The sequence below is a fragment of the Miniopterus schreibersii genome (genome assembly GCF_964146895.1).
Source record: "Miniopterus schreibersii genome assembly, chromosome: 18".
NCBI lineage: Eukaryota > Metazoa > Chordata > Mammalia > Chiroptera > Miniopteridae > Miniopterus > Miniopterus schreibersii.
Window position 1 is genome coordinate 32497139 of NC_138121.1, and position 15206 is coordinate 32512344.

General features: G+C 40.0%; 1 protein-coding gene across 1 annotated transcript in view; it reads left to right on the top strand.

Annotated features, from left to right (window-relative positions):
* The window catches only part of AMFR (autocrine motility factor receptor), a 30454-nt gene that overhangs the window by 509 nt on the left and 14739 nt on the right, over positions 1–15206 (top strand). The window contains exons 2-6 of the mRNA XM_081118469.1: positions 6712–6804; positions 9965–10129; positions 11464–11616; positions 14283–14323; positions 14487–14619. Of these exons, the coding sequence (XP_080974595.1) occupies positions 6712–6804; positions 9965–10129; positions 11464–11616; positions 14283–14323; positions 14487–14619 (585 nt within the window). The remainder of the gene's footprint in view (positions 1–6711; positions 6805–9964; positions 10130–11463; positions 11617–14282; positions 14324–14486; positions 14620–15206) is intronic.

A 15206-nucleotide genomic window follows, 5' to 3' on the forward strand; every position in this document is an offset into this window, starting at 1 on the left:
ATCCGTGGGGGGCGTGGCTGGGGCGAGGGTCCCCTCCCCCCGACCCCGCAGTGCGGGGGGGGGCGCGTCCGGGAGCGCGCAGCTGGGGGAGCGGGTGAGGTGTTGGGGTGGCGGGCGGGCGGGTGGGGAGGAGATCGGGGAGGTCTTGAGGAGATTGGGGGGTCGTGAGGAGGGGAGGGCCGGAGGAAGGGGTCGGGGCGCGGGGGACGCGCGGGGACCCGGGGACGCGCGCCGTTGGGGGAGTTAGGCGGGTGGTGGGGGGGATTAATGGTGGGGGTGTCTGAGGCACCTCGCCGGAGGAAACCGGAAGGCCCCAAAGAGCAGGGGACCCCACCGAGGAGTGGGCTCGGCCGTCAGGTGCCGGCTTTTTGATTAAACCGCGGGGGCCTAATGAAAGTCGGGGGGCTTCTCTGAGTCGTCAGCCCGGGACTGCGACCAGCGGGGCTCAGCGAAGCGGAGAGGGCCAGGCCGGGTTCGGGTGTGGGGTGGGGAGAACCGGGGACATTAGGGTGTGCTTGGACATTGCTGTTCGGAGAGAGGCCGTCTCCCACAAGTTTTGGGTGGTGTTTGTCTTTTGCCACTTAGTCTTTGATTGCCCTCTTTGGGTCAAACAAACCTACACACCGTGCTTCCTTTCCTGTTGCTCTTACGTGATGGTTCACGACGGTTTCCTTTGATGTCTGAAGACGACAAAACATTGCGAGTCATTTCAGCTCAGGATTTCTCATGTTAGCGATGCGCTTTCCAGCAGGTTTCCAGTGCGTCTGCCGGTGCACGATACGCACCACGTACGAGGCATAATAAATGCTGGTTTCGCTTATTAAAACACAGAACATCATTTCAGCCTGGACAGATCAACAGTTACTCTGGCTAAAACCGCCTTGGCCTTGAATGCCTCTTATATAAATCCCACAGTGGTCAGAAAACTTGCTCCAGGATTTAAGCCTATGCCACTTGGGTTTACTGTGGCGTCTTGGGTCTTGCCTCGGTTTGCAAGCTCCCATTTGGGGTTGAGAGTAGGCTGTAAATGACTGAGATTAATATTCCAAGTATATAGATGATATGCAACTCATTTGTTATAATTAATCCCGCTGTGCTTCATCAGGAAGCAGTGGGATTTGTGAACCCTGTGGGCTGTGGATTAAGTCTTCTGGTCCTTCTGAGATTAGCAGAAGGTAGTGGGGGGTGAAGTTCCCTTCTTCCACTTCTGTGTTAAGCTGCAGGGTACTGTACCAAATCAAGAAAGAACTCCATCCACTTCTCTTAATTTCAGATCTGTTTTTGCATTTGAGTTAGCAGGTAAACAATTTGAAGTGATGTGAAGGGTGCTTTTGCCAAATGTTCAGATTATAGTTTTTGAGATATTTTTTAAGTATAGGTTATAGATAAGCCTTTGAGAAGGAACCACTACGGTATTTATATAACTATGAGTAATGTTTAATGATTTTTTTCTCCTAGCAGGGTTTTTGTTGTTGTTGTTGTTAACAAAACCCATGTTCAAATTTCAAGGATAGCACAACTTTTCATAAAACAAAGCCTGTTGATTTTTTTCTGTGAAGATTATTAATTTTAAGAAAAGTTTTTTTCCCTTCCTAGCATTTTCAGTAGCAGTCATGCAAGTTTATCATTTCTTCCTATCTGTTTATACACTTTTCCTTTCTCAATTGATCTTACTGTTTTTCTTCCACCGTTTCTCTGTGGTTTTCATACTTTCATCTTGGCCTGCCCTGGTTTCTCAGACCCTCCATGTGTGCACTGTAAATTTTCCTTGTCGCCCATTACATAGTTTTTGCTTTCATAGCTGAGTAGGAGTCACAATCTCAAAGACCTCCTCAGTGGAGGGACAGACAGCATTATTGGGTAAATAGACAGTGGGGCCTTTGTGAAATGGATCCTTTTTGTGCCCTGCCCAAAGACATTCAGATTCCATTTTTAAAAACCAAGCAAGACAAAGCAAAAACTGATCTTTCTGCCAGTTTGCAAATCCTGCTAGCTATTGTTTGGCAATTGGAATCTCTAATACATACCTTTGTAGAGCACAATGTAGATTCATATAGGTCTAATGGCATCTCAGGAGGTTTTTGATTAATAAACTCAATTTAAACCTTTCAAAGGTACTATTTGGGGCACTCCGGAGGGCACAGCTGTGAACATTTCCCCCCTATTCTCAAAAGCAACCCATATACAGATAAGGCAGAATTTGATAAGAGATAATAGACATATAAAGAAAATATGGTAGAGTTTGGAGGAAAGAGAAACTGGTGCCTAGGGAAGAAGGATGCCTGGAAGGTGGTACTTGAACCCCGCATTGGAAGATGGGTGGGATCTCAGCAAGCAGCATAGGGCATTCCAGGTAGAGAAAAGAGCCTCAGAGTGGCGTATGAACAGTGTATATATAGACAGGTCCATAACTGGACTGTTAAATTAAATCTCTGGTGGCTCCTCTGATTTCAGAGTGAGCTTGGTTGGGAAGGTGAAGGAGAGACTCAGGAGGTGGGAAGAGCGACCCTGCTGTGAGAGAAAGGGAGAGGCAGCAACCCCTCTGAAGGTATATTTCTCAAAGTGTGGGCCTCTGGCAGCTTGGCTCGTTTTCACCTGGGGTATCCCCTGGGGTACTTGTAAAATGTAGTTTCTCAGACTCTACCTGGGGATCAATTCGAGGGAGAGGGCTGGAGCTTCGGAACCTTCATTTTGATTAAGTCCAAAGCCATTTTAGGCGCATAAGGGGAGACTGATGAGGGAGAGGGTGGGGCGCGGGCTCATGTCATTATGTAAACCTAGCCTGCTGCACTAAGGGGTGTGGACATTATTTTGTGGGCCATAGGTTTCAGTGGAGGGGGGGGCTGTCATGAGGAGGTGATTTTCTCGGGGTTGTCTGAGGCAGCAATTGGGGAAGACGGATTTATGTTGAATGGGAAGAGGTCAGGAGACGTAGTGACCTAAGACCTCCTCCCTCCGAGGAAGTCACTCCAGGTGGCCCTCTGGCATGGACATTGAGAATAGGTTGGAGAGGAGGCGCCACGGTTCTCATACTGACAAATACTCAGGTTTGACATGGTAACTTGTTTCCTCGTGTCTTTTTAGAACTTTCACTTGAAAGCTTCATTCCAGATAGCTTTTATTTGTTGCTCATTTCTAGACTTGCTTTTTCTTTTTAGATGTCCCTTCCATTACATTACCTCTGGATTCACTCCATCATTGCTGTGAATTGTTTATGTGTTTTGGCCTTTCCACCTCATCTTTCTTACTCATGATCTCCTGTCGTGTCATGCGTCCCCTGTCCCCACCCCTCACTTTGTATGAACTTGCTTCTTAAATTGCCAGAGGACATGGTAAAATGGTGAAATAGAAATATGAAACAATGACTTAATAGTATGCAAATCTGACTTAATTACATGCAAATGAAATAATTTAAATAGAAGTTTCAAGGGGGGAAAAAAATCACTGGAAACAAAAATGGATAAAAGTAAACTGACCATTTAGAGCAGAGATTGGCAAACTGTGGTGGCCTGTTAGGCCCAGCCTGTTCTTTTACAGTCTGTCAGCTAATAATGAGTTTTACATTTTTGAAGGAAGAATATGTGGCAGAGAGAGTGTCGCCCTAGATATTTACTAATTGATAGCCCATTAGAGGAAAAGTTGCTGACTCCTGCTTTGAAGAGCCCATGTTCATCTAATCACATAGTTTCTGAACTGAAAGTAATGTACTAGGTTTGAATCTTTATGAGTTGCATATTCCAAAGAAAATTGAGAAAAATGTTAGCTCCATAAATATTGCAGCAGCTGAAGAAAACGACTGACTCATAAATAATAGGATATAAGCCTCAACAAACAATTTAAAAAAATAGGGAAAAATCTTCCGGGTCAGGAGGAAGGAGACTGCTATTTGTGTACTCAGTGCTTTGTGTAATCTCATTTATTTCCCTCGTATGCTTCTTTGTATTTTATTGGCATTTTATACTTGTCACTGGGAGCCTTCAGAGAAGTAATACTTTCCAGTTGTCCTTAAAGGGAGGAGACAGACGAATGGTGCGTTGGGGGTGTGGTAGTTAATGCTGGTGTTAAATAGACTAAGAAATACCCATTTTCATCATGTCCTTGAAGCAGTTCCTGGTAGTTTAACCACATTTCATCACAAGCTCATAAACAATGCCCCTTGGTGGCCAGCATTTTACCAGATCAAAAATACCTCCAAGGTATTTTTGGCTAATCCATTTGTTATCACCCTTCTTTTTCTCGCAGGTCAAACTACCTTGTAATTTTGTTTCTGTTTTCTTAGGTAGGACTATTTTGGGCAGGAAATTTTCTCAAGAGGCCTTAGAGTAAAGGCCTGTATGCCTAAGTGGGGGTTCCTTGGGTCAGTATGATCTACCCTGTTTTGTTACAGGCTGCTCAGGGCCATGTTTTTACTTTGTGTAGACTAATAAAAGGCATTTGGTGAGGCTTTAAAAAAATATATGGGTGATTGGATTATGAGGGCTTTCTGTTTGGGGCTTTTTAAAATCAAAGGTACAAAATTTTTTATACCTTTCTTTGAATTTAGAAAAACTTCTTTTAAAAAGTTTAACTGAGAAATAGGAAATAATACTTTATTTTTTGTTTTGTAGCTGAAGATGTTTGAGAATGCTGTTTTGGGTAGAGAAACTATTAAGCAACCCTAAATTTGATTTATTTCCTTTGCTCAGACAGCTGCCTGCCTGCTCTATTAGATGTTTTCCAAGTTCTGTGTCTTGTAGATTCTAAAAGCTCTTTGAGTGTAGATGCTAAATGTGTTGAATTTATTTCTTTATTTCATGTGCCTATGTGCAAAACCAGGAAGAATTCTTTTTTAAAAGTATGCTGTAGTTAGGTTAGGGTACTTTTGGCTGATTTTAAGAATCCTGTTCAGCTGGGTAATGTGGCCTGAGGAGTTGTAGTTGTGGTTTTGTCTTTGGATGATTTTCTTAATTAACATGAGTGAGATTCCCATTGACTGGTTTAGAAGCACAATGGAGATGAGCCTTTTTAACACATTTCATCGCCTTGAAAATTAGGATCTAAGCTGTTTGTTGGAATGTTTTGAATGGGGCTGTTCCACAGGGAGTCCTAAGTTAGGGGTATAGGATGTTTTGGATAACTAATTTGGGATTTTTTTCCTGGTTATTTGAAGGATTTAATTACCAGAAGAGTTTCTATTTTCAGCAGAACTATTTTTGTTTCAGTTCTTTAAAAATATGTCACACACTTCCTTGCCCCATTAAGCAGGCAGAATAGAACTAAACATAATTTAATATTTTTCTAATGAATCAGGGCTGTTCTACTGAAGGGTGGATGGTGTGAGATACTAAGGGGAACCTGAAAAGATCTTAGGGAGCTTGCTTCCTTATATTGCTCTCTTCTTGCCCCTCTTTCTCCTCCTCTTCCTCCTTCCTTCTTCCCCTCCCTCCCCTCCCTTTTTGTAACAAAACCCACAAAAATTATTTACTTCTTTTAAAAGTAGAGGGGAAAATGATCTGGAAAGAGGAATATGGCCACCTTCATGTAAACTTAGTGAATCAAAGATTGAAGCAACCTTTTACATTGACTTGGCGTTCATTTTCATTTGCTCTAATAAAAGTCATCTTTACTATCTTTATCAAGGTTCTTTTGGCTTTTTTGGATCATGCAGTGTTTTAAAAAATCATTTGAGCATCAGTAATGTGTTGTGCCACACTAGCCTTGTGGTTAGGGATAGCCCACTCTTTCCTTTTGTAATGCCCCACCTCCTGTTGAAGAAGGCCTTGGTTTTCCTTTGGTGTCTCACGGCTGCCTTTCGTTTCTCAGCCCCTCCTGTCAACTTGCTTCTTTCTCCTTCCTGATTTCTCAGTTCCAGTCCCCTCTAATGTCCCAGAACCTTGACTTTAAGGCTAACACCAAGCAGAGTACCTTTTAGTTGGCAGATTATCTCATTACAATGCATTTTAAAATATGCATATGTATTTTGGTTCTCAATTCTTCATGTTCTTGTGACTTTTTTTTTTTTTAAACACGGGGAGTCTTTTATTTTTTAATTTTTATTTATTTTTGAATATATCTTTATTGATTTCAGAGAGAGGAAAGGAGATGGAGAGAGATATTGAAACATCAGTGATGAGAGTCATTGATTGGCTGCAGCCCGCAACCCGGGCATGTGCCCTGACTGGGGATCGAATCCCGATCGCCTGGATCCTAGGTCGACACTCAACCGCTGAGCCACTCCCGGCTGTGCTCTTGTGACTCTTGTGACCATCCACCCTTCTCTTCCCACCTCCTATTTGTTGGGCAGGGTATTTGGGTGCTGGGTTTTACTGTTGATAATGACTTCATTTTCTAGAAAACTTCATTAAGACTGTCAAAATTTTAATGCAGGAAATGATGTACATAGGAGATTTCCACAGTTGATAAGGTACATATGGATTTACACATACAGCACAAAGTTTGCACACAGTTTGGTTCAGATTAAAGGGGAACGCAGCCTGCTGGAAGGTATATGTTAGGACAGGCCTCTGAATTTACTGGCGCCTCTCCTCCTCCTTAGCCCTACCCATACCACCTTATAAAAGTGCCCCTTTAGATATTACTTATCTTGTCCTGGGATAGGACTAGAAAGGTTCAGTCATTAGGAATGATGGCTGAATTCCTAATGCAAAGTTTTAGAGCTGCTTTCCTTTTCAACAGGAGGAAACAATCTTTCTTTCTTTGGTTTGTATACAGGTTCTAGTCAATACTGCTTGCTGTGTTTTGATGTTGATGGCTAAGCTGATCCAATGTATTGTGTTCGGCCCTCTTCGAGTGAGCGAGAGACAGGTAAGTCCAGACAGCAAGGATAGATTCTTGTGACCAGAGTTTTTTTTTGCAGTGATATAATTTCAGATTTCCAGGAAAGTTGCATTGATATTACGAAGAACCTGATTCATAGTTAACATTTTGTCTCATTTGCTTTAACTTTTGCCTGTTGTTTCTATACTTATTTTTTCTGATCTGTTTTTAAAGTTGTGTACATCATAGCCCTTTACCTCCAAATACTTCAGTATATATTTCCTAAGAGCAAGAACATTTTTTTGCATAACTGTAGCATAATGGTCAAAATCAGGAAGTTTAGTGTTGATAAAATATTTTGTGTAATCTCCAGTCCATATTCAATGTAGCCAGCTTGTTCCAATATTGCTCTTTAGAGCTGTTTTCCCCATGACTTTTATGAATGTAGTTTTAAAAGAAGCATAGATTTTAGTTTGAATAATCATAAATATCTTTAGAATGAATATGGATTCTTTTCCAAAGGAATTTACTGAGAGATTTTAATTTTTCCCTTTGGAAAAGTAATTTAGGATTGTTCTACAAGCAGAAAATTAGATGCTTTCTTTTTTTTTCAGGTGAGACTGATTGAACATGATTCTCAGAATGCGTATGTGAGCAGGGCAAATAATAAAGAATTATGCCACAGGATACTGCATAGATCAGCAGTTCCCCAAAGATTTTAGTGGATAGAGTATAGAATGGTGTGTTTTAAAATAAGAATTTAGATCTGACTTTTAAAATAACAACATACAAATAAAACTATATTTTACTTTATCTCATCTCAGTGCTAAGACACAGGAACCTACTCCATTAAAAGTACAACAATGGCTTCACTCCTTACTTACGCTTTTCAACCCAGATCTCCTGTTATCAGATCATCCGAGGTCCTAGTTTAGAGCTGAAATGCAGTTACTGTGGGGGTTGAGCTTCTTGGATGCTGTTATGAGCAGGACTGTTTGTTTCCCCAGAGACTTTTCATTAATATCATCACTTTCTCCAAAATATCAACTCCAGAAGTCTCCCAGATTCCCGTCTGTGGAATGTAGACTTTTTTGGGTAGAATACAAAAGCTGCTTTTAATGCTTCTTTCTTCTTCAAGAAAAACTTTTGACTTGTGGGCCAGAAGTTGATCAGGCAGGTAAGCCATCTAATTGCTGATGGATTGAGCTGGCACCAGTGGGCCTTAGATACACTACTGCTTTCTTTTTCTAAAACGTTAAGTATCAGTTTGAAACTTAACAAAAAACAACCTAGGAGTATTCCAGAGATTTTTTACAAGACCTAGAGTTAATCATAATGGGCACATTTATTACTCAGCTCTGTGTTTAAGCTTTTCAGTGCAGAGAACATTTTCATGCTGTTCTGTGATGACTTTTTGACTGCTGTCATTCAGTAGCACTTATTAAGCACCATTCTGAGTTAGGACTAAATAGAACTGACATGGGTTTGCTCTGTGAGTGCTTAAAAGATCGAGACTGGAGGAATGCTAGAGGCAAAGACATTAACTACCTAAAATGGGATAAATATTAAACTAAAGTGGTGGTTTAGAACAAGGAAGTTTTTTAAGCACTTAATGCCTATTAGGCACTTGTCTAAGCACTGTACATATATTAACTTATTTAGTTCCCTCAACAATTTTATGAGTATGAGATATAAGCCGTTAAAAGGCCCCATTTTATAGGTGGGGACACCAAAGCACGGGGATGTTAAGTGACTTGCCCAAAGTCACACAGCAAATAGATGATGGAGTAAAGACTCAAAACCAGGGAACACAATGTCCTTGGTTAGCCTTGTGCTTTACCTGCCCCAGATCTGGAAACAGACATCCACCAAGGACTGCTGGTTTGTTTCTTCTTTGTACAAAAGGTGTACAGTCAGTGTACTGTGTGTAAAGTTCTCAGAAGAATTCTTTACATAGTCATGTGTCAATCTGTTACATGGTTAGGTTCAAGTTCAGTTTCATTCAATTTTGCTTTTTTTCTGTTTTCATTTTTTTGACTTTGTGAAATATTTACATGGTTCCAAACTCTATATAAAAGTAGACTTAGAAGTCACGTTTTTATCCCACCATCCCCATAGTTGGCTTGATAGTGTATTTTAATATCTGGTGGCTCTTTTTTCAATAGAATAAAGATTTTTAAAACTGGAAGTCCTGAGTGTAGGGAGAGTACAGTGAAGCAGATATGCATTGGTCATGGGACGTACACTTACACAGCTTCTTTGGAAGTCAGGTAGATGGCTGGATAATGCTGAAGAAATAGAAACTTATGCAGAGATATTCATCACAACATTTTCTGAATGGTGAAACAATGAAAAACAGTTTCAGCGTCCATCTGTAACCACTAAAATGATATACTCAGAGAATATTCACTGACATTGATAAGAGTCTTGCAGTATGATAGTGAAGTAAAGCAGTGTACAGAAAATGTTTTGCACACAGGAAGAAGCTAAGAAAAACGCATGAAAATGTTAAGACATCATTTTTGTTGTATTTTTTTTTTTTTACTTTTATTGATTATGGGCTGCCAAATGAGCATGTTATTTTTGAATCTGAAAGATGTTAAAAAAAAAAGTCTAATCTTTTCTATTGCTTGTTTTAAGAATCCAGAGAACAGACATAGTATAAATATTTGTAGCCCTTACCATTCTTTTCTATTTTGTATTGGAAGTATAAATATATGTATTATTTAATTCATGAGGAATTAGACTAATATCACTCCCCCCCCTTTTTTAAAAAAATATATCTTTATTGATTTCAGAGAGAGTAAAGGAGAGGGAGAGAGAGATAGAAACATCAATGATGAGAGAGTCATTGATCGAGCCCGTAACCCGGGCATGTGTCCTGACCGGGAATTGAACCCCCATCGCCTGGATCCTAGGTCAACGCTCAACCTCTGAGCCATGCCCGGCCGGGCATCACTCCCTTTTGATGACTGAAATTCCCTAAGTGATTTAAGATTATAATCCAAAGTCTGCAAATTACTTTCCAGGAGTCTTACCTCTATTCTTCAGAGGGCTTATTTTTTCCTTTGCCTTTTATGTTCTTGTGGACACGTGTTAGAGCTGAGATAGAATGTTTTCTCCACAGAAGTCAGCTTTTGTTATGTTAACTTCTCTTAAATGGGTTAGATGTGATGGTACTAACCTTTGCAAACATTTTTCTTTTTAGCACCTCAAAGACAAGTTTTGGAATTTTATTTTCTACAAGTTCATTTTCATTTTCGGTGTGCTGAATGTCCAGACAGTAGGAGAGGTGGTCATGTGGTGCCTCTGGTTTGCTGGACTTGTATTTCTGCATCTGATGGTTCAGCTCTGCAAGGACCGATTTGAATATGTGAGTTTTTAGCCAAGCTCTTTGCTTGCTGTGCCACACATTTGCCAGGTTTATATCCTATAATGTGAGGGAGCCATAATAGGCGTGTCGGGGTAGGTCTGTAGAGGAAGACTTCTGGATCAGGTACCCACTGCCTGTTTCTTGAGGGACTTTTTGCAGCAGCCAAGGAATGCGGGATCAGTGTCTCCTAGGGAGGCTTCCTCCCCTACACAATGGTGTATTACATTACAGTCCACGTGGGGTCAGTTCGCCTACACAAGTGTTTCTGTCACAGCACAAGAAACCTTAATATATAAACTGGATAAAAGCTGGTCTCTTCCAGATATTTTCTCCTCTAGTTTGCTTCCATTTCCCTCCCTCTTACTCTGGCTCTTGGAGCTCTTATTTCTGATTAATTTACATTATTTCCACCCCTGGGCAAGGACTGAATTAGCTCTCTGGTTTCCTTGGTCCCAGGAGAAGTGAATCCTTTTCCAGCTGGGCACAAGATCTGCCTCTTGGCTTCAGATCAGAGCTCTGCAGGTGAACCCTCACTCTTGAGTGCTCCGAACTAATTTCATAGGACCCAGATAAACCCACAGTTCTGCTCTTCCATTAAACCCATTCCAGGGCCTTGTCTGCCCCTTCTTTACCCATTCATCATGGACCAGTGGCTTTTGCACCTCTGTGTGAGTTAATTCAGTCCCTAAAACTATAGCTCTTTCACAATTCAAGGCCAGGAACAGGAGCTTCTAACCTCCCTAACTGGTTTGCTGTCTACACCTTCCTGCTCAGGAGCTACAGCTCCAGGCCGCCTTTTCCAAGCTGTTGCCTCTCCTTGCATGCTATTAACATAACATTATAATACTGTAGTAGTAAATCCGCACCGGGGTTACATTTCAGTTGTCCTAGCCCTAACGGACTCCCAATGTCCTCCAAGTGGGTTCTGGGGAGGGGGTTAGAGCAAGAGCAAGAAAGAAACACAGTGTGGTGCTGTCCTGAGTCCTGTTGAATATTAGAAGAGAGAATTACATACCTCTGGAAAATTGCTTCTAGAGATTTATAATCCCACTGGTAGCATCCTTGAGAATTTGAGGTGACAATATAATGTGTATTGTTATATTCAGTAGTTTAAATGATAAAAATCTCTATATATTGTCTCATACTCATGTTTTGGTTGGTTGGAGGATTTTGGCCATCTGGTAATGGGATGCTTTTTTGTGCTTCCCATTTGGACATGAAGCTAAGCACAGATCCCCAAGCAAAGCAACCAAGATTAACCTTGAGTTTCTCATTGAAGTTTCACACTGCCACGAAGAAGAATGAGCTTTCTTCTTCTGTTTTGTATGTTTCAGCTCTCTTTTTCTCCCACCACTCCGATGAGCAGCCATGGCCGAGTTCTGTCTCTGTTGATGGCTATGCTGCTTTCCTGCTGTGGATTAGCGGTTATCTGCTGTGTCACAGGCTACATCCATGGGATGCACACATTGGCTTTCATGGCTGTGGAGGTAAGATGTAAGATGCAGACAGCTTTTTGCTCTGATCACATTTCTGAATATTTTCAAGGAAGCTAGAGGAGTATTGACAGGTTATTTCCACCCATGAAGTGACTGATGGATATTTGGTCTTTCACTGTAAGAAGTGTTTTTGAGTTCTGTCCTGTGTTGGGTACTGGTACTAAATGCTTTTATGTGTGTGATTTTGTGTAATCCTTGCTTCAACCTAATTAAAAGTGATTATTTTTGCCATCATTTAAACAGTACTTACTGTATACTAAGAATTGTTCTAAATACCTTACCTGTATTGACTCATTTTATTATTCCTGTTCATGCATTGGAAACAGGCAGAGAGGATGAAGTGAATTGCTTAAGGTTCCGGAGTGGCAAGTGGCACAATCAAAGACCAGTGACTCCAAAGTAGGAAGGATATTTCCCTTAAGATACCATAAGCAGTGATTGGTGGTGATTAAAAAGGGGTACTCTGTAATTGTGTTTTTTCAGATAGGGCATGAATTAAGATTTTATAGAATAATATAATATATAAACTATATTTATTATTTTGAAAGAATAATTTGATATTCATATATATTTTAAAGTTTGCCTCTTAAACCTTTCTGAAAATACCAGTTTCTATTCATTAGAAGTCAAAATTTTCTGAACTTATATTTAGTGACTTTGCTTTTTCCTCAGGCCAAAGGCAAAATACTTTTATCTTATCCATAATAGCAATTAATGAAAAATATGAAATGATAGATATATTAAAGCTGATTAGCTAATATCAAAAACACAAACTTTAAACTACTAATTGGGAATTTGTTGGAATAGGGTTAAAGTTTATTTTGCTTAATAGCTGTCATTTCTGAGTATAATATAGTAGGTTACTTAAAATTAGAAAAGGAACATTTAAGTGCTTAAAAAAAGCATTTGTAATCCTGGTTGAATACTTTCTGTGTGTGAAAAGTATACAACTATATTTTCTCTTAAAAAACATCTGTCTAAAACTTTATTTACACTGACCAGTGTTAATTCGTTTATTTTATTTTATTTTATTTTATTTATTTTTAAAACATATCTTTATTGATTTCAGAAAGAGGAAAGAGGAAGGGGAGAGAGAGAGATAGAAACATCAATGATGAGAGAGTCATTGATCGGCTGCCTAACCCGCAATCCAGGCATGTGTCCTGACCGGGAATTGAACCCCGATCTCCTGGATCCTAGGTCGATGCTCAACTGCTGAACCACGCTCAGCTGGGCAATTTGTTTATTTTAGATATACTTTATTATAAACCATCATTTGAATAATACTGTTTTCTTTTTTGGTTTTCTCTAACTTTTAATTAATATTAGGCCAGACTTTGAACAAGGTATACCTAAAAATAAAGACATTTAAATTAGGCCTGTTGGGTCATACTATAGTGCCTATTTTTATTTTAGTTCATTACTGTTTATTCTTTTAAGATAATTTATCATGGTATAGATTTGCTATTTTAAGCTAATATAGTTTTATTTTTACAGTGTTTCTCTTCTATGTATGGTAAAATATTTTCCATTTATAACTGGGAGTGCCCTAATCTCAAACATAAATGATTTAACAGTTCTATTCTGGTAGATTAAGAGGAAAATGGTCTTTTCTTTTTTTTAAAAAATATATCTCTGTTGATTTCAGAGAGAGGGAGGGAGAGGTTGAAACATCAGTGATGAGAGAGTCGTCATTGGTCGGCTGCCTCCTGCATGCCCCTGACTGGGGATCGAGCCTGCAACCCGGGCATGTGCCCTGACTGGGAATCGAACCGTGATCTCCTGGTTCCTAGGTCAATGCTCAGCTGCTGAGCCACGCCTGGCTGGACAGGGAAAATGTTCTTAATATCAATTTCTATAATACACAATACCACCAGGGGCTTATTTTGTTTCTGATTTCCTTCATTCTCTTTTCTTCCGTGTGGGCAGAGGGAGTGCACACAACGTTATGTAGAGAGCAGGTGCTCATATCTAGGGTAGTGCTACCTAAATTATACTTGGGGTATAGGCTCACCAAATATTAAAAAAATCCTTCTTAGGTAATCAGTGTGTAACTTAATGCTGTATAAAATAGAAGTGGGCATCCAATCACTAGGATGACTCCAGATTGTAGAAGGTATCCTCAGGAGATGGACAGGTGTAATTGATTGTCACCTATCAATAGAAAAGAGCTCAATAAAAGTTGAGTTGCATGAAAATATTCCATGGAAGTTTGAAGCAGATGAAATAAAATGGTTGGTAAACTTGAACAACCACTGTTTTTTCCTTTTCATTTTATTGAGGTGTCGCTGACATATGGCAGGCACTATAAGTTTAGTTGTACAGCATCCAGACTTGACTTACACATACTGTGAAATGGTTACCATAATAAGTTTCCTTAGCATTCCTCGTATCGCACAGTATCGCACAGTATCCCACACAGCACTGTCAACCGTAGTCATCATGTTGTCCATTACACCCCCAGGACTTATGTATCTTATAACTGAAAATTTGTACCTTTCGACCCCCTTCACCCACTTCTCCCATCCCCACACTCCTTGGACAACCTTTGAAATTGAACTGAGAAATGTTTGACTTTTATCATTTTGTAAAAGTAAGTTTGGCCTGAGGAATCCTAACTTTGACTAAAAAGAAAAATGTATCTGTTTTTTTTATAGTCTCTTCTTGTCACAGTGAGGACTGCTCATGTGATTTTACGGTGAGTAGAAATTTGGGAGGGAGGTGATTAGATCTATTCATACAGTTTATTTTAAGATATAATGTGTATAAAATATATAAAAATGTGACTATCCTATGTCATGTTTAAACCAAGTTCAATTGTAACAGAAAATATTAAGACGATTTTTCTGTTTTCATTGCAGATATGTAATCCACCTTTGGGACCTCAATCATGAAGGGACGTGGGAAGGGAAGGGAACGTACGTCTATTACACAGATTTTGTCATGGAGCTCACTCTCTTGTCCCTGGACCTCATGCATCATATTCACATGTTGGTAAGTTTCCTCAGAAGGAGCTAAGGTTTTCAGACTCAGGAACCCTGGTTAGTACATTAACAAATAAAACATTGGTGCATGAGCCATTTAAGACCATAAAAGAACGCAGCTGTGCCTTTCCTCTTTTTGCCACTGGGTATAAAGCAGTGTCCTGGAACCACTTTGGCTGGCGCCCAGCTCAGGAGGAGTTTGCTGACTCTCCTAGGAGATTGTGAACTCTGCTGACCAAGTCAATAGATAATTCTTTTAGCATAAAGTTAAGGGGTTTCCTCTGCCCATAGTTTCTGTGGGTTGTAATATTTTGCAGTTACTTTGTAAGTGGTAATGGGAATTCTTGCAGAGTTAGCTACTTCATGGATTCATAAATTTTCCATCTTTGTAGTTAAAAACATCTTTATATTTAAATCCTCCCACGTCATTGGCGTGCAAGAAATGACAACGTTGAGCACCTCATTCATTGGTTAGTACGTCAGTGATCTCATAATGGTGAGAGTCAACATATTTGGTGGATAATTTATTTAAATTATAAGCCTATCAAAGTAGTATTTAAAAACTGTTAGGTTAGATACAACACATTTCTAAATAAC